At 45.3% G+C, this 22,574-nt stretch overlaps 1 protein-coding gene across 5 annotated transcripts in view; it reads right to left on the bottom strand.

Moving 5' to 3' along the window:
- Positions 1–1,987: 1,987 nt before the first annotated feature.
- The window catches only part of LOC138665339 (oocyte zinc finger protein XlCOF29-like), a 34,503-nt gene continuing 13,916 nt past the window's right edge, over positions 1,988–22,574 (bottom strand). Inside the window, exons 1-6 of one of the 5 annotated variants that reach the window (XM_069752728.1) lie at positions 13,671–13,780; positions 10,344–10,974; positions 8,256–8,372; positions 7,962–8,132; positions 6,561–6,663; positions 1,988–3,839 (exon numbers count right to left, since the gene is read on the bottom strand). In XM_069752728.1, coding sequence (XP_069608829.1) covers positions 2,677–3,839; positions 6,561–6,663; positions 7,962–8,132; positions 8,256–8,372; positions 10,344–10,772 — 1,983 coding nt within the window. In that variant the 5' untranslated portion in view covers positions 10,773–10,974; positions 13,671–13,780 and the 3' untranslated portion in view covers positions 1,988–2,676. Of the gene's footprint in view, positions 3,840–6,560; positions 6,664–7,961; positions 8,133–8,255; positions 8,373–10,343; positions 11,457–13,531; positions 13,781–22,574 lie in introns of those variants that run through there. The other 4 variants (XM_069752730.1, XM_069752731.1, XM_069752732.1 and 1 more) reach the window with 4 other exon arrangements.

Here is a 22,574-nt window from a genome sequence, read left to right on the forward strand (position 1 = left end):
AAATGTTCATTTTTTCCTTCCACCTTGCTTTAGTTCTTGTGAAGCACCTGAAGGGTTAATAACTTCTTGAATGTGGTTTTATGCGCCTTGATGGGTGCAGTTTTTAGAATGGCGTCACTTTTGGGTATTTTCTGTTATATTGACCCCCCAAACACACATTTCAAATGTGAGTTGTTCCCCCCCCCCCCCCCCCCCCTTCAAAAAAAAAAAAATGGTTTTGTAAATTTTGTTGGAAAAATGAGAAAGCGCTGGTCAACTTTTAACTAAAATTGTAACCACATGTAAAGTAGACATGTGGTTACTGTTGGGTCCCCCCATTTTTGACAAGCAGCCTTGCTAAAGCAGATAGCTGGACGGAGCCAAGATGTGACCGTCTAGGCTAGGAAACACTGATGATTGACCTGCTGGGAGCGCATTAGTGAGCAACGGTGACGACAAAAGTGGACAAAACTTTTTTCCTTTTAATGGAATAAAATAAAAAGCAAATTTTATTTGTATCCAGCCTATGGATCCTTTTTTCTATCCCCTCTCACCATAATACTTAGGTTGCCTGCAGACGAGCGCATGAAAAATTATACATATTTTTTACATTTCCATCCATGTGCCATCCGTGTGTCCTTTTACGTCCGTATACGATCTGTTTTCATACAATTACATTAAAGCATGTACATGATCACATAGTGTCCATACAAGTACCCACCAAAATGTAAAATGCTGTGGTATAAGTTGCCACTATAGAAATAAAAATTATATTATACACAGTTGTCTAGGTTTATAATACAAATCTGTAAAAGTCACTGTAAAAAAAAAAAAAAAAAAAAACAGATAGTGTTTTTTTTCCTTGCACCTGTAGACTTGAGTGAGCGAGTCTCATCCAAGACGCGAATGAAAATAGAGCATGCTGTGATTTTTTTCTCATGAGTCGGACCAAGAAAAAAAACAAACAATCATCTGAACAGCACTATTGAATAGCATGGTTAGTGTGCTGTACGATTAAAAAATTAGATAGCACATGTCCGATTTATACGCTTGTCAGCATGAGCCCTTAAGGGGTTCTCCACCTCCTTTTTTCTGAATCTTGGCCCAAAAGCAAGCATGTACAAATTCCCTGCCGACTCTCCCCAAGTCTACTTGCTTACTGTACTACTTAGGGATGCGTATGTGATCAAACACGGCTCAAGAGCAGCGGTTACATTTCTATATACTCAGAATAGAGAACAGGGCAAAGATACAGGAGAGTGAAAATAGAAAACCAGGCTTAGCAAATGCCCCTAAGAAAAAGAAAAAAAGATGTGTGCACAACCTCTTTAAACTGGCACATTCTGTATCTTGCCCTCTCTAACATATGGTTTGTCTTTCATACTTCTGATGAAGATTCGTTTGAGAATCCAAACTGAAGGCTCAAATGGATCATCAAGGGGCAGGGGCTGCCGTCACTTACACAGCATCCTTTTCCTTCCTAAAACGAAGCATCATTTGGCAGTGCTGTAGTTACTCCCCACTGTTCCCATGCTCTGAAACAGGATGGCAAGCCAGTGAAGGAGAGCTGCGAGCAGAGAGGCCATACTGATCATGCATCGAAATTAACAACTGGTGCACATGCACTAGAAAAAGCACAGCCAAAACTCTATTTCAGGGAGGAAAAAAAAAATGTCATGTGAGTGACAGTAGCCCCCAACCCTTCGATGACTATCAGTTTTAAAATCCTAAATGCATGCATGGAGAAGCAAAAGAATCATCTGAAACAAGTAAAAAACAGACAACCAAGAGTAGACAGGGAAGGGGAAGGGTTAGGAATTGGTAAAAGTGGTTGGATTAACAAAAATAGGTATGAAATTCACTATTAGTGCCAGATTATCCCTTTAATACTACTCCTTTGCACCCCACCCACTGACCACCTATCCTCTCCCCCCCCCCCCAAAAAAAAAAAAAAGTAAGACATGACAACATTTTCAGGTCTTTTGACCTTTAAATTAAGACAACATACTTATTTTCTCAGCGGGTACTGAGGATATGTTCATGTTTAATTACTAGGAGTTATTACAGAACAAGCACCAGCACACAACAAAAAAAAGAAAAGATAGTTATAAAACAGTCTTTTAATAAAGACATTGTTATTTTCAATATGAAAAAAATAACCTGAAGTTATGCAAAAAGAAAAGCAAAAACCAGATATGTGTAACTTAGGTACAACTGCCATCAGAAATTGTAGTCCGTGCAAATAAAACACTATTGTTTGCATCATTATATGTAATCATTCAAGCTTATATGTAAAAAAGAAAGAACAAAAAAAATCCCACTATTTTTGCAAGGAAATGAGCCCATTTTGCGGCAAATTTTAGACAAATAAAATATTGGCAAAATACATCATGGTTGGAAGGACTAACGCTAATACTCAAGACTTGGCGCAGGAACAACTAAGTTACCAAGAAAGACCAAGACAAAAGGAGGGTTGGGTTAAGATCATCACTGGTCAAGCGAGGGCATTGTCTCACAGGTAATACACACATGCTACGGTTTATAAAGTTACAAAAAAAAAAAAAAGACTCCACGAACAACTGATAGACAAGGAAAATCAAGAGCCTGCCTCTTGTGCACATTTAAAGAAAAATGGCTGCCTCCATGGAAGAATCATCAAGTGTCATCACCTGGTACGAGTGGTCATCTTCGAAAGTCTCACAAGACTGGCTTTATATATATGAAATCACCCACGTTTCGGGCACCTAAGGGACTTCTCTCCATGTGTATGGCCTGATGGACAATCAGATTACTATTTCGAGTAAAACATTTACCACAGACAGGGCAAGAGTAAGGTTTCTCTCCTGTATGACCGGTCAGATGATTTAAAAGGCTAGGTTTGTTAGAAAAGAGCTTCCCACACTCTGAACACGTCAACCTATCTCTTCGGTGATTCCTCCGATGATTGGCAAAATCGGACCTACGGACAAAAATTTCCGAACACTCCGTGCACTTGTAATCCTTCTTCACCTGTGAGGCAGGACCTTCCTCACCAGCTGCTGCTTCATCTGTCTCCGAAGACGTCTTAGCTTGTGGACGATCTTTGGAGATGTGAGTCTCAGTGCTTGTTGTAACCTCCCCTTCATCTGAACCTGAACCCTCCTCAATCGGTGCAAAACTGTATTTTGTCTGTGCGTGTTTAATGAGAGCAGAGACATCTGTGTCAAAGCTACTTCCTTCATCAAAAATTAGAAAGTCGTTCTGCAGTTGGTTACCCCCATACAGCGTGGAAGCGGGTCCTGAATGAGTTGATGGATACTGCTTTGCATGATCTGCAGGTGTAAAATCATCAGTTTCAGATGCATTTGCTTCCTCACATGAATCAGTTTCTTCGTCAGAACCATAGGCTGTATATCGCCTACAGGCAGTGGGCCTGTAGTCATCCGTGTCTAAAAAGCTCCCTTCTTCATCTGACACAGTCTCCTTTTTGATCTGAAAGCTTGTGTACTGGATTTCGTCAGTGGATGTGTAATCAGTATCCGTGATGTTCCCATCTTCATACGGGACAGGCTCCTCCTTAATCCGAACAGACGTATACTGCATATGACCTGTGCTTGAGGGTTCATCATGGTCACGACCTCCATCACTTGTACTTGACTCGTGTTTAACATGAACAGGTGGATGTTGATCTGTGGGACTGCCAGAAGTACAAAATTCAGAATCTGTAAGGTTTCCATCTTCACTTGAATCTGGTTCCTCTTTAATATATATAGATGTAGCCACTGTATCTTCTGAAAGGACAGAAGAAACTCTACTTTCTTGTGAAGATTCCTCTTTAACAATAGTTGCTTTACAGTGTGACAGGCTTTTTACAACTGGACCTGGAAAGAATTAAAAACAGTAACAGTAACAGTATTAGAAAGAAAAGGGTTGTCCTGTTATAACAAGTCATCACCTATCCACAGAATAAGTGAAAATGTATTGATCAGGGTGATGGTGGTGGGTCCAACAGCTTGGACCTGCACAGATCAGAGGACTTTTAACCCTGTTCCAATGGAGTGGCAGTGAGAATGCTCGATTCAATCCCTATGAAGCCAATAAGCGCTGTATTTGGCTTTTTCCGGCAGCTCCATACAAAATAAATAGGTAAGTATTCAATTGTCTGACCTGCTGCACCATTTTGTAATGGATATTATTTTTATTTCTTTTTAAAGCCCCATGGTGCTGTACATGTGAAAAGGGGTTTACATATCTACTATATAATTGTCTAAGGGTCACTTCCGTCTTTCTGTCTGTCTTTCTGTCACAGATATTCATTGGTCGCGGCCTCTGTGTCATGGAATCCAAGTCGCTGACTGGTCGTGGCAAAACGCCCATGACCAATCAGCGACGCCCGCAGTCCGGCGGTAATATGGCCGCTCTTTCCTCCCCGCAGTCAGTCAGTGCCCGCTCCATACTCCCCTCCAGTCAGCCCTCACACAGGGTTAATGCAAGCGTTACCGCACTCCGGTTACACAGCTATTAACCCTGTGTGACCAACTTTTTACTATTGATGCTGCGTATGCAGTGCCGTCGCGTCCTGTCCTCAGCACTGCAAGCGGCAGGTTCCGCTTCCAAAGATGCTATGGGAGAAGGACCTTCCATGACGTAACGGTCATGTGACCGCGACGTCATCACAGGTCCTGCGCTCATACCAACCCTGGGACCAGAAGCTGCCGGGTGCACCGCACACAAGCGCCGGAACTACAACGGGCTCTTCAGATGGTGAGTACATGTTTCTTTTTTATTTTGTAACCTGTTACATACGTGGCTGGGCAATATACTACGTGGACCGGGCAATACACTACGTGGACCTGCATATTCTAGAACAGAGGTCCCCAACTCCAGTCCTCAAGGCCCACCAACATGTCATGTTTTCAGGATTTCCTTAGTCTTGCCCAGGTAATAATTGCATCACCTGTGCAATGCAAAGGAAATCCTGAAAACATGACCTGTTGGTGGGCCTTGAGGACTGGAGTTGGGGACCTCTGTTCTAGAATACCCGATGCGTTAGAATCGGGCCACCATCTAGTAACATATAAACTACAATGAACAAACTAAGTGTGGCAAACTGGTAAAGAGGGGAAGAGGACACTGGCCTTGTGGACTTATAATCCACAGGGTAATGGGCATGGAAACAGTATGCCAGCAAAGAGGGGTGCAGCAGCTCCAGTGGTAGGGAGGTTACAGCAGGAACATTGCCAAGTGTTGTGCTTGCTGAAGAGATGAGTTTTCAAGTTATATCTGAAGATTCCAAATGTGGGAGACAATTGGATGTGTTGGGACGCAGAATTACAAAGGATAATAATAATAATTTTTATTTATATAGCGCCAACATATTCTGCAGCGCTTTACAAATTATAGAGGGGACTTGTACAGACAATAGACATTACAGCATAACAGAAATACAGTTCAAAACAGATACCAGGAGGAATGAGGGCCCTGCTCGCAAGCTTACAGACTATGAGGAAAAGGGGAGACACGAGAGGTGGATGGTAACAATTGCTTTAGTTATTCGGACCGGCCATAGTGTAAGGTTCGGGTGTTCATGTAAAGCTGCATGAACCAGCTAACTGCCTAAGTATGTAGCAGTACAGACACAGAGGGTTATTAACTGCATAAAGTGTATGAGAACATGATGCGAGGAACCTGTTATATATATATATATATATATATGCCACACAGGGATCGTTAGGTTAATGCGTTGAGGCGGTAGGCCAGTCTGAACAAGTGAGTTTTTAGGGTACGCTTAAAACTGTGGGGATTGGGGATTAATCGTATTAACCTAGGTAGTGCATTCCAAAGAATCGGCGCAGCACGTGTAAAGTCTTGGAGACGGGAGTGGGAGGTTCTGATTATTGAGGATGCTAACCTGAGGTCATTAGCGGAGCGGAGGGCACGGGTAGGGTGGTAGACTGAGACCAGAGAGGAGATGTAGGGTGGTGCAGAGCCATGGAGTGCTTTGTGGATGAGGGTAGTAGTTTTGTACTGGATTCTGGAGTGGATGGGTAGCCAGTGGCACAAGGTAGAGGCATCAGTGTAACGGTTGGTGAGGAATATAGGATGGGGTATGCTTGGGAAAAGTCTTGGAGGTAATTGGGTGAGGAACATATGAACACATAGGAGATCTTGTGAGGGCTGCAGATAACATTCGGGAAGGTGTCTGTAGATTAGCTGAGATGGAGATAATGAGGGTATGCACTAACATAGTAGGTTTGGGGGGGGGGGGGGGAGGAGATGAGGAAAGGACAAATTCTACAAATCTATTTTTGTGTTGGTGGTGGTGGTGAGGACTTAAGTATGTGATTTGAAGGAAAGAGCAGGGTCAAGGGTTACACCCAGGCAGGGGCCTTGTGAATCTGGGGTATGAGTGACGTAGTTCTTCATCAAGTATAAAAATACCCCTATGTGCCGATTGGTGAGGGTCCCAGTACATGGACCCCCACCAATCAATAAAAGTTATCATCTATGCTTCAGATAGGTGATAATTTGTTTTCAGTGCATAACCCCTATAATTGCATGTTGTTCCGTATTTGTAAAGTCCAACATGGTGAATCACTTACCTGGAGATGGAACCCTGTGGTTACTTGCCGCCAGGTCTTCCTTGCATCTTTCAACAATTTCCACACCGAAAGAATTAGAAGAGTCTTTATGTTTTTTTGGCTCCTAACACAAAAAGTTATAGTCAAGTTCATCAATATTCTGATACACTACCCTTTATTTATTTTTTTAATGAAGTGGTAAAAAAAAAAAAAAAAATCCTGAAATTTGTAACAAAAAAAAAAAAAAAAAGAATACCCGCAGTGTTTTCATTTCTTGGGATATGGAGCAAGGGTGATGGTTAATTTTTTTGCATCTTGAGTAGTGATGAGCGAATATACTCGGTACTCAAGATTTCCCGAGCACGCTCTGGTGTCGTCCGAGTATTTTTTAGCGCTCGGAAATTTAGTTTTCAGCGCGGCAGCTGAATGATTTACATCTGTTAGCCAGCTTGATTACATGTGAGGATTCCCTAGCAACCAGGCAACCCCCACATGTACTTATGTTGGCTAACAGATATAAATCATTCCGCTGCGGCGATGAAAACTAAATCTCCGAGCACTTACAAATACTCGGAGGACCCCCGAGCATGCTCGGGAAATCTTGAGTAACGAGTATATTCGCTCATCACTAGTCTTGGGCTGATATTTTTATTAATACTATTTTGGGGTACATACAATGTTTTGATCGCCTTTTATTACAATGTTGAGGCAGCCCCCAAAAAAGTAATTCTGGCGTTTTGATTTTTTTCTCGTTAAGTCGTTTACTAATTGGATTTTTTTTATATTTTGATAGATCTGATATTTCTGAACGCAGGGATACCAAATGTGTATTTAAGCATTTTATTTTCAATGGGGCAAAATGGGGGCGATCTGAACTTGCGTTTTATTTTTTTCATATATAAAAAAAATTTCAACACAAATTTACTGACTTAGTCCCCTTATGAGACATGAAGCTTCGATCATCTGATCACCTGTGCTATACATAACAGGGCTTCAGGTCTGCTATGTATAGTAAAAATTCACAGCCGGTATTCACAGGAGAGTCACAATGACAGGCATGGGATTCTTCTGCAGACAGCCAGCTGTTGTGCCAACCCATCAGTGCGCAACGATCACGTGACAGGGATTGCGATGGGCAGGATGTGAGGCGCTTCGGAGTGCCATGTTTTAAATCCTGCTGTCCATGATTGACAGCGAGATTTAACAGGTTAATTACCACAGGCGGAGCACCACTCCAGCCGTGGCTGTTAAAGGCACTTGTTGCTTGATTAAATCAGCTATCGAGTGCGAGGGGAAAAATGCGGGATCAGCATCACAGCCCATATTAAAAAGGCAAGGATACGAACATTGACGTAAATATACATTAGAGATCTTGAAGGGGTTAATGTTCCTGCACATCCCACAATTCCCAGTGGTGCTCACCTCTCCAGTGAGCTGCTGAATGATCCGGAAAGCTAATGCCAGTATCTTCTGCTCATTACAAGGTGAAGACCCTGTGAAAGGGCTCTGGGTCCTGCTCCAGCCTTCTGAGACGTGTGGACTGTTGAGGGGAGTAACTCTCTCACCGGATGTTTTCTTCACAACAACGCAGTCCTACAAAATTATAATTAAAAAAAAGCAACTCAGTGAAGGAAGCCAGACCTCCAAACTCAAATATATAGATGTGTTCATGTTACTCCTTCTCCACCTATGCCAGGTCACCTTGAGAAGCCTCACCTCTCCAGTCAGCAGGCACATAATCTCCAGGGTGAAATTGAATATATTTTCGGAAATCTTGCTCCTGTCTCCTGTGTTTTCTTGCGCTGGTGGCCGATCTTCGGAATCTCGTTTTGCCTAGAGGTGAACAAATATCATGGTAATACATACAATGCATGGGGCAGACCTATGTACAGACAATGGTGTAAAAAAGTGTTGGCCCCCTTCCTGATTTCCTATTCTTTTGCATGTTTGTCACACTTAAATGTTTCAGATCACCCAAACAAATTTAAATATTAGACAAAGATAACACAAAACGCAGTTTTTAAATCAAGGTCTTTATTATTAGAGTAAAAAAAAAAAAATCCAAATCTACAGGACCCTGTGTGAAAAAGTGTTCCCCCTCCCCACATAAAACAAATTAACTTTGGTTTATCACATCTTTGAGAAGCGGAGTTCAAATTCCATAGCCACAAGCAGGCCTGATTAGAGCCACACCTGTTCTCAATCAAGAAATCACTTAAACATGACCTGCCTGACAAAAGATCCTCAAAAGCTATACATCATGTGGCCATCCAAAGAAATTCTGGAACAAATGAGAAACAAAGTAATTGAGATCCATCAGTCTGAAAAAGGTTATAAAGCCATTTCTAAAAGGTTTGGGACTTCAGCAAACCACAGTGAGAGCCATTATCCCCTAATGGCAAGAACATGGAACAGTGGTGAACCTTCCCAGGAGTGGCCGGCCAAACAAAATTACCATAAAGAGGGCAGCAACGACTCATCCAAGAGTCCATAAAAGACACCACAACAACCTCCAAAGAACTGCAAGCCTCACTTGCCTCAGTTAAGGTCAGCATTAATGACTCCACCATAAGAAAGAAACTCTGCAATAATGGTCTGCATGGCAGAGTTCCAAAACGAAATCCACTGCAAAATAATAAGAACATAAAGGCTCGTCTCAGTTTTGCCAGAAAATATCTTGATGATACTCAAGACTTTTGAGAGACTATTCCGTGATCTTTGGGAGGCGTATGTCCCATTACATCTGGCATAGAAGTAACAGCATTTCAGAAAAGGAACATCATACAAACAGTAAAATGTGGTGGTAGTGTGATGGTCTGGGGCTGTTTTGCTGCTTCACGACCTGGAAGACTTACTGTGGTAAATGGATCCATGAATTCTGCTGTCTACCAAAAAATCATGAAGGAGAATGTCCGGCCATCTGTTCGTGACCTCAAGCTGAAGCGCACTTGGGTTATGCAGCAGGACAATGATCTAAAACACACCAGCAAGTCCACGTGTGAATGATTAAAAAAAAACAAAAAAAAAACCCAATATTAAGACTTTGGAGTGGCCCAGTCAAAGTCCTGACCTTAAGATTGAGATGCTGTGGCATGACCTTAAAAAGGAAGTTCATGCTCGAAACACTCCAAAGTGGCTGATTTACAACGATTCAGCAAAGATGAGTGAGCCAAAATTCCTCCAGTGCGTTGTAAAAACTCATGGCCCAACCAGTTATTAGGTGTAAGGGGCAATCACTTTTTCACACAGGGCCTTGTAGGTTTGGATTTCTTTTTCCCTTAATAAGAGAGACCTTCATTTAAAAACTGTATTTTGTGTTTACTTGTGTTATCTTTGTCTAATATTTACATTTGTTTGGTGATCTGAAGCATTTAAGTGTGACAAACATGCAAAAGAATAGGAAATCAGGAAGGTTGAAAAAAAAAAAACACTTTTTAACATTACTGTATATACAGATAGTAAAAAGAGTAGGTTAAGTCTGTGATAGGAGATGCTTTTGTATGGGATTCACTGCACTCTTTGCTTCAAAAATGCAAACACTTATTTATGCAGACGTGTAGTAAATATGAAATGGACATTAAGGTGCGAGAAGAAGTGCGACAATGATAATAAAATGTTTCGACTCCTGGGTCTTGTTCACAACGTCACTGGGTGTGAGCGTGCCTCTACTCCATACTGCACCCAGTAAGGTGATGAGTGAGGAAAATGGTTACACAGCCAGATATATAATATCTATGGGAAATGCTTCCCTTTTTGGGTGCTGGCCATTCAGAAACAAACTCCACTCTCACTTAAGGCACTCACCAAGTCACCATGACAACGGAGCAGAGGGCTGAGGTCTACAACACGCGGGCGGTTGCGCTGACGTCGTATAAAGGGATCCACATGAACTCTCTTACATGGCGGCTTCACCCACTGCTCGCAGTCCACTGGCAGACATATACCTTGGAATATAGAAGGAATGGCATTTCTTTTCAAAGTCTTGCGGAGGCCTCCGGGTACGTAACAATTCTCTGTAAAATGTTTGGAGCAGACTCTGTAGCGGTCTATTCTTTTGGCCTCCAGGATCCTTTCAGCGGTGAGGTCAATGTCCCCAAGCTCCTGCCCGCTCTGCTGAATGCAATGAAGCCACGTTCTGATCTTATCCAGGCGATTCGGAAATACGTGAAAGATAACGTTGGGCGACAACTTCTTACTGCCGGATGAGCATGGCTGGATGAAGCATCGTGGCATTTTACTCCTGCAGGGAGAGGGCAGCACAATGTTACACCTGCTGACGGAAGGAACAAGAGAATGACGGTGAACACCCGGCAACCCCCCAGAGGGTTCTGACTGCCAGCTCAGTGGAAGACTTCTTCATCTGGTGAGGGCGAAGATATGGAGACTGAGGGTTGTCAGCTACTCAATAGAAGGGTGAGGGTGGCTCTACGAGGACCTGCGGGGAGAAGGCACAACAGGATTACTGTGGAAGCTGAACATCGGGATGAAATGTCAAACCATAAGAACTAACAGACCCCGACGAGTAAAGATGGCCCTCCGTCACTGAGAGGACACCGCACAAATGATAGGAAGTCCACATATGGGTGAACACGAAGGAAGGCATAGGGTGTGTGCCCACGATCAGGAATTGCTGCGGTTTTGAAGCTGTGTATTTATGCGACGTCAAACCCACAGCGCCCAGATAATACAGCATAGTGGATGGGATTTCTAGAAACCAGATGTCCACCATGTGCACCTGCAGATCACCCACGGACACTGACATGGGGTGGAATTACTTATGTTCAGTAGAAGGCAGCGTTATGGACGCAGCAAACACGTGCTGCATCCACTGCGCTGCTACTGTGGGGACATAGCCTCTAAGGGAGCAAATACACCTCCAAATGTGGAGTAGAAGCTGAGAGCACCAACGCCCTGCGGCGCGCCAGATCCGCCGAGCACCAACGCCCTGCGGCGCGCCAGATCCGCCGAGCACCAACGCCCTGCGGCGCGCCAGATCCGCCGAGCACCAACGCCCTGCGGCGCGCCAGATCCGCCGAGCACCAACGCCCTGCGGCGCGCCAGATCCGCCGAGCACCAACGCCCTGCGGCGCGCCAGATCCGCCGAGCACCAACGCCCTGCGGCGCGCCAGATCCGCCGAGCACCAACGCCCTGCGGCGCGCCAGATCCGCCGAGCACCAACGCCCTGCGGCGCGCCAGATCCGCCGAGCACCAACGCCCTGCGGCGCGCCAGATCCGCCGAGCACCAACGCCCTGCGGCGCGCCAGATCCGCCGAGCACCAACGCCCTGCGGCGCGCCAGATCCGCCGAGCACCAACGCCCTGCGGCGCGCCAGATCCGCCGAGCACCAACGCCCTGCGGCGCGCCAGATCCGCAGAGCACCAACGCCCTGCGGCGCGCCAGATCCGCCGAGCACCAACGCCTTGTGGCGCGCCAGATCCGCCGAGCACCAACGCCCCGCGGCGTGCCAGATCCGAGCACCAACGCCCTGCCAGATCCGCCGAGCACCAACGCCCTGCCAGATCCGCCGAGCACCAACGCCCCGCGGCGCTCCAGATCCGCCGAGCACCAACGCCCCGCGGCGCGCCAGATCCGTCGAGCACCAACGCCCTGCGGCGTGCCAGATCCGTCGAGCACCAACGCCCTGCGGCGTGCCAAATCCGAGCACCAACGCCCTGCCATATCCGCCGAGCACCAACGCCCCGCGGCGTGCCAGATCCGAGCACCAACGCCCTGCCATATCCGCCGAGCACCAACGCCCCGCGGCGTGCCAGATCCGAGCACCAACGCCCTGCCAGATCCGCCGAGCACCAACGCCCCGCGGCGCTCCAGATCCTCCGAGCACCAACGCCCCGCGGCGCGCCAGATCCGTCGAGCACCAACGCCCTGCGGCGTGCCAGATCCGTCGAGCACCAACGCCCTGCGGCGTGCCAGATCCGAGCACCAACGCCCTGCCAGATCCGCCGAGCACCAACGCCCCGCGGCACTCCAGATCCGCCGAGCACCAACGCCCCGCGGCGCGCCAGATCCGCCGAGCACCAACGCCCCGCGGCGCGCCAGATCCGCCGAGCACCCACGGCGTGCCAGATCCGCCAAGCACCAACGCCCCGCGGCGCGCCAGATCCGCCGAGCACCCACGGCGTGCCAGATCCGCCGAGCACCAACGCCCCGCGGCGTGCCAGATCCGCCGAGCACCAACGCTCTGCGGCGTACCAGATCCGCCAAGAACCAACGCCCCGCATCAGATCCGCTGAGCACCAACGCCCTGCCAGATCTGCCGAGCACCAACGCCCTGCGGCGCGCCAGATTTTCAAACCACTACACCCCGTGGCTTGCTATGCTTGCAGAGCATTACACCCCGTGGCTTGCTATGCCTGCAGAGCATTACACCCCGTGGCTTGCTATGCCTGCAGAGCATTACACCCCGTGGCTTGCTAGGCCTGCAGAGCAGTACACCCCGTGGCTTGCTAGGCCTGCAGAGCAGTACACCCCGTGGCTTGCTAGGCCTGCAGAGCAGTACACCCCGTGGCTTGCTAGGCCTGCAGAGCAGTACACCCCGTGGCTTGCTAGGCCTGCAGAGCAGTACACCCCGTGGCTTGCTAGGCCTGCAGAGCATTACACCCCGTGGCTTGCTAGGCCTGCAGAGCATTACACCCCGTGGCTTGCTAGGCCTGCAGAGCAGTACACCCCGTGGCTTGCTAGGCCTGCAGAGCATTACACCCCGTGGCTTGCTAGGCCTGCAGAGCATTACACCCCGTGGCTTGCTAGGCCTGCAGAGCATTACACCCCGTGGCTTGCTATGCTTGCAGAGCATTACACCCCGTGGCTTGCTATGCCTGCAGAGCATTACACCCCGTGGCTTGCTAGGCCTGCAGAGCATTACACCCCGTGGCTTGCTAGGCCTGCAGAGCATTACACCACGTGGCTTGCTAGGCCTGCAGAGCATTACACCCCGTGGCTTGCTAGGCCTGCAGAGCATTACACCCTCTCTCACCTCCACCTGCAGATTGTTATACTTGCTGTGCTGACTCCCCATATGTAGGGGAATGCTTCCCGTCTCCTCCATGCCTTACCCAACCCTCAGCTGCAGAGCATTACTTCCCGGTCTCATGCCCCACCCGCTCGGTACCTACACTCCTCAGGCCCGACGGTTTTGCTCGGGACGCGGACGACGTCGACCCGGTTACTCCGCCTTCACTTTCACCGGAATTCCGGAGCACGCAATCGCCGCAGTCAATCACGTGTATTGCATCCAGCCAATCAGGCACCGCGCCCGGGTTACTGCCCCGTCAGTGGTCACGTGTCATTAAGGGAGGAGCCTGTGGCCTATTGTGTCCTGACTGAGCAAATAGATACGAGCCGGCCATTTGGTGACAAACGAGGTTTTGTCATTTCAGTCGCGATAACTCCACGTGACCGCCTCAGACGGTCACTTAGTCAGTCAGTTAATGCTCCCTATATAAGGCCTGTACACATTTGACCTGGAGTTCCTCCCTGAGGTGGACATTGTGGGCGGGGGATGGGAAATCAGCAGGGGCGGTAAAATTGCCCCCTATAAAATAATAAAACCCTCCGAGTGCCCTAAAAAGTAATAGTGGTCGTATTTTGCCCCTAGAAAGTAAGAATGCCTCTGACAATTATAATACACAGTGCTCCATGCGTCTTAAGTGCCCACTTAACATTTAACCCCTTAGTGACAGAGCCAATTTGCAGCTTAACCCCTTAAGCCCCGAGGGTGGTTTGCACGTTAATGACCGGGCCAATTTTTACAATTCTGACCACTGTCCCTTTATGAGGTTATAACTCTGGAACGCTTCAACGGATCTTGGCGATTCTGACATTGTTTTCTCGTGACATATTGTACTTCATTTTAGTAGTAACATTTATTCGATATAACTTGCGTTTATTTGTGAAAAAAACGGAAATTTGGCGAAAATTTAGAAAGTTTCGCAATTTTCCAACTTTAAATTTTTATGCCCTTAAATCACAGAGATATCTCACGCAAAATACTTAATAAGTAACATTTCCCACATGTCTACTTTACATCAGCACAATTTTGGAACCAAAATTTTTTTTTGTTAGGGAGTTATAAGGGTTAAAAGTTGACCAGCAATTTCTCATTTTTACAACACCATTTTTTTTTAGGGACCACATCTCATTTGATGTCATTTTGAGGGGTCTATATGATAGAAAATACCCAAGTGTGAGACCATTCTAAAAACTGCACCCCTCAAGGTGCTCAAAACCACATTCAAGAAGTTTATTAACCCTTCAGGGGTTTCACAGGAATTTTTGGAATGTTTAAATAAGAATGAATATTTAACTTTTTTTCACACAAAATTTATTTCAGCTCCAATTTGTTTTATTTTACCAAGGGTAACAGGATAAAATGGATGCCAAACATTGTTGTACAATCTGTACTGAGTACGCTGATAGCCCATATGTGGGAGTAAACCACTGTTTGGGCGCATGGCAGAGCTCGGAAGGGAAGGAGCGCCATTTGACTTTTAAATGCAAAATTGACAGGAATTGAGATGGGACGCCATGTTGCGTTTGGAGAGCCACTGATGTGCCTAAACATTGAAACCCCCCACAAGTGACACCATTTTGGAAAGTAGACACCCTAAGGAACTTATCTAGATGTGTGGTGACCACTTTGACCCACCAATTGCTTCACAGAAGTTTATAATGCAGAGCCGTAAAAATAAAAAATCATATTTTTTCACAAAAATGATCTTTTCGCCCCCAATTTTTTATTTTCCCAAGAGTAAGAGAAGAAATTGGACCTCAAAAATTGTTGGCCAATTTGTCCTGAGTACGCTGATACCCCATATATGGGTGTAAACCATTGTTTGGGCGTATGGCAGAGCTCGGAAGGGAAGGAGCGCCATTTGACTTTTCAATGCAAAATTGACTGGAATTGAGATGGGACGCCATGTTGCGTTTGGAGAGCCCCTGATGTGCCTAAACATTGGAACCCCTCACAAGTGACACCATTTTGAAAAGTAGACCCCTTAAGGAACTTATCTAGATGTGTGGTGAGCACTTTGACCCAACAAGTGCTTCACAGAAGTTTATAATGCAGAGCCGTAAAAATAAAAAATCTTATTTTTTCACAAAAATGATCTTTTCGCCCCCAATTTTTTATTTTCCCAAGGGTAAGAGAAGAAATTAGACCACAAAAGTTGTTGTGCAATTTGTCCTGAGTGCGACGATACCCCATATGTGGGGGTAAACCACTTTTTGGGTGCATAGCAGAGCTCGGAAGGGAAGGAGCGCCATTTGACTTTTCAATGCAAAATTGACTGGAATTAAGTTAGGACGCCATGTTGGTTTGGAGAGCCCCTGATGTGCCTAAACATTAAAACCCCCCACAAGTGACACCATTTTGGAAACTAGACCCCATAAGGAACTTATCTAGATGTGTTTTGAGAGCTTTGAACCCCCAAATGTTTCACTACAGTTTATAACGCAGAGCCGTTAAAATAATTTTTTTTTTTTTTTTCGCAAAAATTATTTTTTAGCCCCCAGTTTTGTATTTTCACAAGGGTAACATAATAAATTGGACCCCAAAAGTTGTTGTCCAATTTGTCCTGAGTACGCTGATACCCCATATGTGGGGGGGAACCACTGTTTGGGCGCATGGCAGAGCTCGGAAGGGAAGGAGCGCCATTTGGAATGCAGACTTAGATGGATTGGTCTGCAGGAGTCACGTTGCATTTGCAGAGCCCCTGATGTACCCAAACAGTACAAACCCCCCACAAGTGACCCCATATTAGAAACTAGACCTCCCAAGGAACTTATCTAGATGTGTTGTGAGAACTTTGAACCCCTAAGTGTTTCACTACAGTTTATAACGCAGAGCCGTGAAAATAAAAATTCTTTTTTTTTTTCACAAAAATGATTTTTTAGCCCCCAGCTTTGTATTTTTACAAGGGTAACAGAATAAATTGGACCCCAAAAGTTGTTGTTCAATTTGTCTTGAGTACGCTGATACCCCGTATGTGGGGGGGAACCACTGTTTGGGCGCATGGCAGAGCTCGGAAGGGAAGGAGCGCCATTTGGAATGCAGACTTAGATGGATTGGTCTGCAGGCGTCACGTTGCATTTGCAGAGCCCCTGATGTACCCAAACAGTAGAAACCACCCACAAGTGACCCCATATTGAAACTAGACCTCCCATGGAACTTATCTAGATGTGTTGTGAAAACTTTGAACCCCCAAGTGTTTCACTACAGTTTACAACGCAGAGCCGTGAAAATAAAAAATCCTTTTTTTTCCCACAAAAATGATTTTTAGCCCCCCAAATTTTTATTTTCCCAAGGATAACAAGAGAACTTGGACCCAAAAAGTTGTTGTCCAATTTGTCTCGAGTACGATGATACCCCATATGTTGGGGTAAACCCCTGTTTGGGCGCACGGGAGAGCTCGGAAGTGAAGGAGCACTGTTTTACTTTTTCAATGCAGAATTGGCTGGAATTGAGATCGGACGCCATGTCGCGTTTGGAGAGCCCCTGATGTGTCTAAACAGTGGAAACCCCCAATTATAACTGAAACCCTAATCCAAACGCACCCCTAACCCTAATCCCAACTGTAACCCTAACCACACACCTAACCCTGACACACCCCTAATTCTAATCCCAACCCTAATCCCAACCGTAAATGTAATACAAACCCTAACCCTAGCCCCAACCCTAGCCCTAACCCTAACCCTAATGGGAAAATGGAAATAAATACATTTTTTTTAATTTTATTATTTTTCCCTAAGGCTAGGTTCACATTGCATTAGGGAAATCCGTTTAGCACTAGCGGATTGCGCTAACGCAATGTCTTTTTAGGTGTCGTGTTTAGTGGTCGCGTTAACGTCCCCGCTCTGGAAGATCGGGGATCGGACCTCGGGCGCGCCGCGGACGCTGCAAGCAGCGTCTGAGGCGCGCCACAAAAGAACGGCACCTTGCTAGCGCGAGCCGAAAATGGCACGCTCTAGCGATGCGCTACACCCGAAAATCACATTGCTGTCAATGGTTGTGCTAACGGACCCGTTGCACGGCGTTAATTGTGACATTTTCGCCGTGCAACGCTGTCCGTTAGCGTTAACCCATTAACGCAATGTGAACCTAGCCTAACTAAGGGGGTGATGAAGGGGGGTTTGATTTACTTTTATAGCGAGTTTTTTATATCGGATTTTTATGATTGGCAGCCGTCACACACTAAAAGACGCTTTTTATAGCAAAAAAGTTTTTGTGTCTCCACATTTTGAGACCTATAATTTTTCCATATTTTGGTCCACAGAGTCATGTGAGGTCTTGTTTTTTGCGGGACGAGTTGACGTTTTTATCGGTTACATTTTCGGACATGTGACTTTTTTTATCGCTTTTTATTCCGATTTTTTGTGAGGCAGAATGACCAAAAACCAGCTATTCATGAATTTCTTTTGGGGGAGGCGTTTATACCGTTCCGCGTTTGGTAAAATTGATGAAGCAGTTTTATTCTTCGGGTCAGTACGATTACAGCGATACCTCATTTATATCATTTTTTTTATGTTTTGGCGCTTTTATACGATAAAAGCTATTTTATAGAAAAAATAATTATTTTGGCATCGCTTTATTCTCAGGACTATAACTTTTTTATTTTTTTGGTTATGATGCTATATGGCGGCTCGTTTTTTGCGGGACAAGATGACGTTTTCAGAGGTACCATGGTTATTTATATCCGTCTTTTTGATCGCGTGTTATTCCACTTTTTGTTCAGCGTTATGATAATAAAGCGTTGTTTTTTGGCTCGTTTTTTTTTTTTTTTTCTTACGGTGTTCACTGAAGGGGTTAACTAGTGGGCCAGTTTTATAGGTCGGGTCGTTACGGACGCGGCGATACTAAATATGTGTACTTTTATTGTTTTTTTTGTTTTTTTTTTATGTAAAGAAATGTATTTATGGGAATAATATTTTTTTTTTTCTGCTTTATTTAGGAATTTTTTTTTTTTTTTTTTTTACAAGTGTGGAAATTTTTTTTTTTACTTTTTCACTTTGTCCCAGGGGGGGACATCACAGATCACCGATCTGACAGTGTGCACAGCACTCTGTTAGATCGGTGATCTGACATACAGCCGGGCAGGATTAGAGCTGCAGCTGCAGCCTGATCCTGACCCGGAAGTGCTCCCTGCAGGACCCGGATGCAGCCCGGCGGCCATTTTGGATCCGGGGACTGCAGGGAGAAGACGCTCGGTACACGGTGAGCACATCACCGTGTACCGATCGTCTCAGGGAAGCCCGCAGGGAGCCCTCTCCCTGCGCGATGCTTCCCTGCACCGCCGGCACACCGCGATCATCTTTGATCGCGGTGTGCCGGGGGTTAATGTGCCGGGAGCGGTCCGTGACCGCTCCTGGCACATAGTGCCGGATGTCAGCTGCGATAGGCAGCTGACACCCGGCCGCGATCGGCCGCGCTCCCCCCGTGAGCGCGGCCGATCGCATATGACGTACTATCCCGTCCATGGGAATTAAGTCCCAGGTCACCTGGACGGGATAGTACGTCATATGGGATTAAGGGGTTAATGACCGGGCCAATTTTTACAATTCTGACCACTGTCCCTTTATGAGGTTATAACTCTGGAACGCTTCAACGCTGATACTGAGACTGTTTTTTCATGACATATTGTACTTCATGTTAGTGGTAACGTTTCTTCAATATTACTTGCGATTATTTATGAAAAAAACGGAAATATGGCGAAAAATTTTAAAATTTTGCAATTTTCAAACTTTGTATTTTTATGCCCTTAAATCAGAGAGATATGTCACGAAAAATAGTTAATAAATAACATTTCCCACATGTCTACTTTACATCAGCACAATTTTGGAAACAAAATTTTTTTTTGTTAGGGAGTTATAAGGGTTAAAAGTTGACCAGCAATTTCTCATTTTTACAACACCATTTTTTTTAGGGACCACATCACATTTGAAGTCATTTTGAGGGGTCTATATGATAGAAAATAATGAAGTGTGACACCATTCTAAAAACTGCACCCCTCAAGGTACTCAAAACCACATTCAAGAAGTTTATTAACCCTTTACGTGCTTCACAGGAACTGAAACAATGTGGAAGGAAAAAATGAACATTTAACTTTTTTTTTGCAAACATCTTAATTCAGAACCATTTTTTTTATTTTAACAAGTGTAAAAACAGAAATGTAACCATAAATTTTGTTATGCAATTTCTCCTGAATACGCCGATACCCCATATGTGGGGGTAAACCACTTTTTGGGCGCACCGCAGAACTTAGAAATGAAGGAGCGCCGTTTGACTTTTTCAATGCAGAATTGGCTGGAATTGAGATCGGACGCCATGTCACGTTTAGAGAGCCCCTGATGTGCCTAAACAGTGGAAACCCCCCACAAATGACACCATTTTGGAAACTAGACCCCTTAAGGAACATATCTAGATGTGTGGTGAGCACTTTGAACCCCCAAGTGCTTCACAGAAGTTTATAACGTAGAGCCGTGAAAAAAAAAATCGCATTTTTTCTACAAAAATGATCTTTTTGCCCCCAAATTTTTATTTTCACAAGGGTAACAGGAGAAATTAGACCACAAAAGTTGTTGTGCAATTTCTCCTGAGTACGCTGATACCCAATATGTGGGGGTAAACCACTGTTTGGGCGCACCGCAGAGCTTGGAAGAGAAGGAGTGCCGTTTTACTTTTTCAATGTAGAATTGGCTGGAATTGAGATTGGACGCCATGTCGCGTTTGGAGAGCCCCTGATGTGCCTAAACAGTGGAAACCCCCCACAAGTGACACCATTTTGGAAACTAGACCCCTTAAGGAACTTATCTAGATGTGTGGCGAGCACTTTGAACCCCCATGTGCTTCACAGAAGTTTATAACGTAGAGCCGTGAAAATAAAAAATCGTTTTTGTTTACACAAAAATGATCTTTTTGCCCACAAATTCTTATTTTTACAAGGGTAACAGGAGAAATTAGACCACTAAAGTTGTTGTGCAATTTCTCCTGAGTACGTCGATACCCAATATGTGGGGGTAAACCACTGTTTGGGCGCACCGCAGAGCTTGGAAGAGAAAGAGTGCCGTTTTACTTTTTCAATGTAGAATTGGCTGGAATTGAGATCGGACGCCATGTCGCGTTTGGAGAGCCCCTGATGTGCCTAAACAGTAGAAATCCCCCACAAGTGACCCCATTTTGGAAACTAGACCCCCCATGGAACTTATCTAGATGTGTGGTGAGAACCTTGAATGCCCAAGTGCTTCACAGAAGTTTATAATGCAGAGTCGTGAAAATAAAAAATATTTTTTTTTCCACAAAAAAGATTTTTTAGCCCCCAAGTTTTTATTTCCACAAGGGTAACAAGAGAAATTGGACCCCAAAAGTCGTTGTCCAATTTGTGCTGAGTATGCTGGTACCCCATATGTGGGGGTAAACCACTGTTTGGGCGCACGGCAGAGCTCGGAAGGAAGGAGCGCCGTTTTGGAATGCAGACTTTGATAGAATGGTCTGCGGGTATTATGTTGCGTTTGCAGAGCCCCTGATGTACCTAACCAGTAGAAACCCTCCACAAGTGACCCCATTTTGGAAACTAGACCCCCCAAGGAACTTATGTAGATGTGTGGTGAGAACTTTGAATGCCCAAGTGCTTCACAGAAGCTTAGAATGCAGAGTCGTGAAAATAAAAAATATTTTTTTTCTCCACAAAAAAGATATTGTAGCCCCCAAGTTTTTATTTTCACAAGGGTAACAGGAGAAATTGGACTGCAATAGTTGTTGTCCAATTTATCCCGAGTACGCTGATGCGCCATATGTGGGGGTAAACCACTGTTTGGGCGCACGGCAGAGCTCGGAAGGGAAGGAGCGCCTTTTTGGAATGGAGACTTTGATAGAATGGTCTGTGGGCATTATGTTGCGATTGCAGAGCCCCTGATGTACCTAAACTGTAGTCACCCCCCACAAGTGACCCCATTTTGGAAACTAGACCCCCCAAGGAACTTATCTAGATGTGTGGTGAGAACTTTGAATGCCCAAGTGCTTCACAGAAGTTTAGAATGCAGAGTCGTGAAAATAAAAAATATTTTTTTTTTCACAAAAAAGATATTGTAGCCCCCAAGTTTTTATTTTCACAAGGGTAACAGGAGAAATTGGACCACTAAAGTTGTTGTCCAATTTATCCTGAGTATGCTGATGCCCCATATGTGGGGGTAAACCACTGTTTGGGCGCATGGCAGAGCTCGGAAGGGAAGGAGCGCCATTTTGGAATGCAGACTTAGATAGAATGGTCTGTGGGCGTTATGTTGCTTTTGCAGAGCCCCTGATGTACCTAAACTGTAGTAACCCCCCACAAGTGACCCCGTTTTGGAAACTAGACCCCCCAAGGAACTTATATAGATGTGTGGTGAGAACTTTGAATGCCCAAGTGCTTCACAGAAGTTTATAATGCAGAGTCATAAAAAAATATATATATATATATATTTTTCCACAAAAAAAGATTTTGTAGCCCCCAAGTTTTTATTTTCACAAGGGTAACAAGAGAAATTGGACCCCAGAAGTTGTTTTCCAATTTATCCCGAGTACGCTGATGCCACATATGTGGGGGTAACCCACTGTTTGGGCGCACGGCAGAGCTCAGAAGGGAGGGAGCACCATTTGACTTTTTGAGCGCAAAATTGGCTGTCGTGTTTGGAGACCCCCTGATGTACCTAAACCTCCCAATTCTAGCTCCAACCCTAACCCCAACACACCCCTAACCCTAATCCCAACCTGATCCATAATCCTAATCACTAACCCTAACCATAATCACAACCCTTACCCCAAAACAACCCTAATGTCAACCCTAACCATAACCCTAATCAAAACCCTAAATCCAACACACCCCTAATCCTAATCTCAACCCTAACCTCAAACCTAACCCTAATCCCAATACACCCCTAATCACAACCCTAACCTTAACCCTAATCCCAAACCTAACCCTAATCCCAAGCATAACCCTAATGCCAACCCTAACCCTAATACCAACCCTAATCCAAACCCTAACCCT

The sequence above is a fragment of the Ranitomeya imitator genome, chromosome 2, assembly GCF_032444005.1.
Source record: "Ranitomeya imitator isolate aRanImi1 chromosome 2, aRanImi1.pri, whole genome shotgun sequence".
NCBI lineage: Eukaryota > Metazoa > Chordata > Amphibia > Anura > Dendrobatidae > Ranitomeya > Ranitomeya imitator.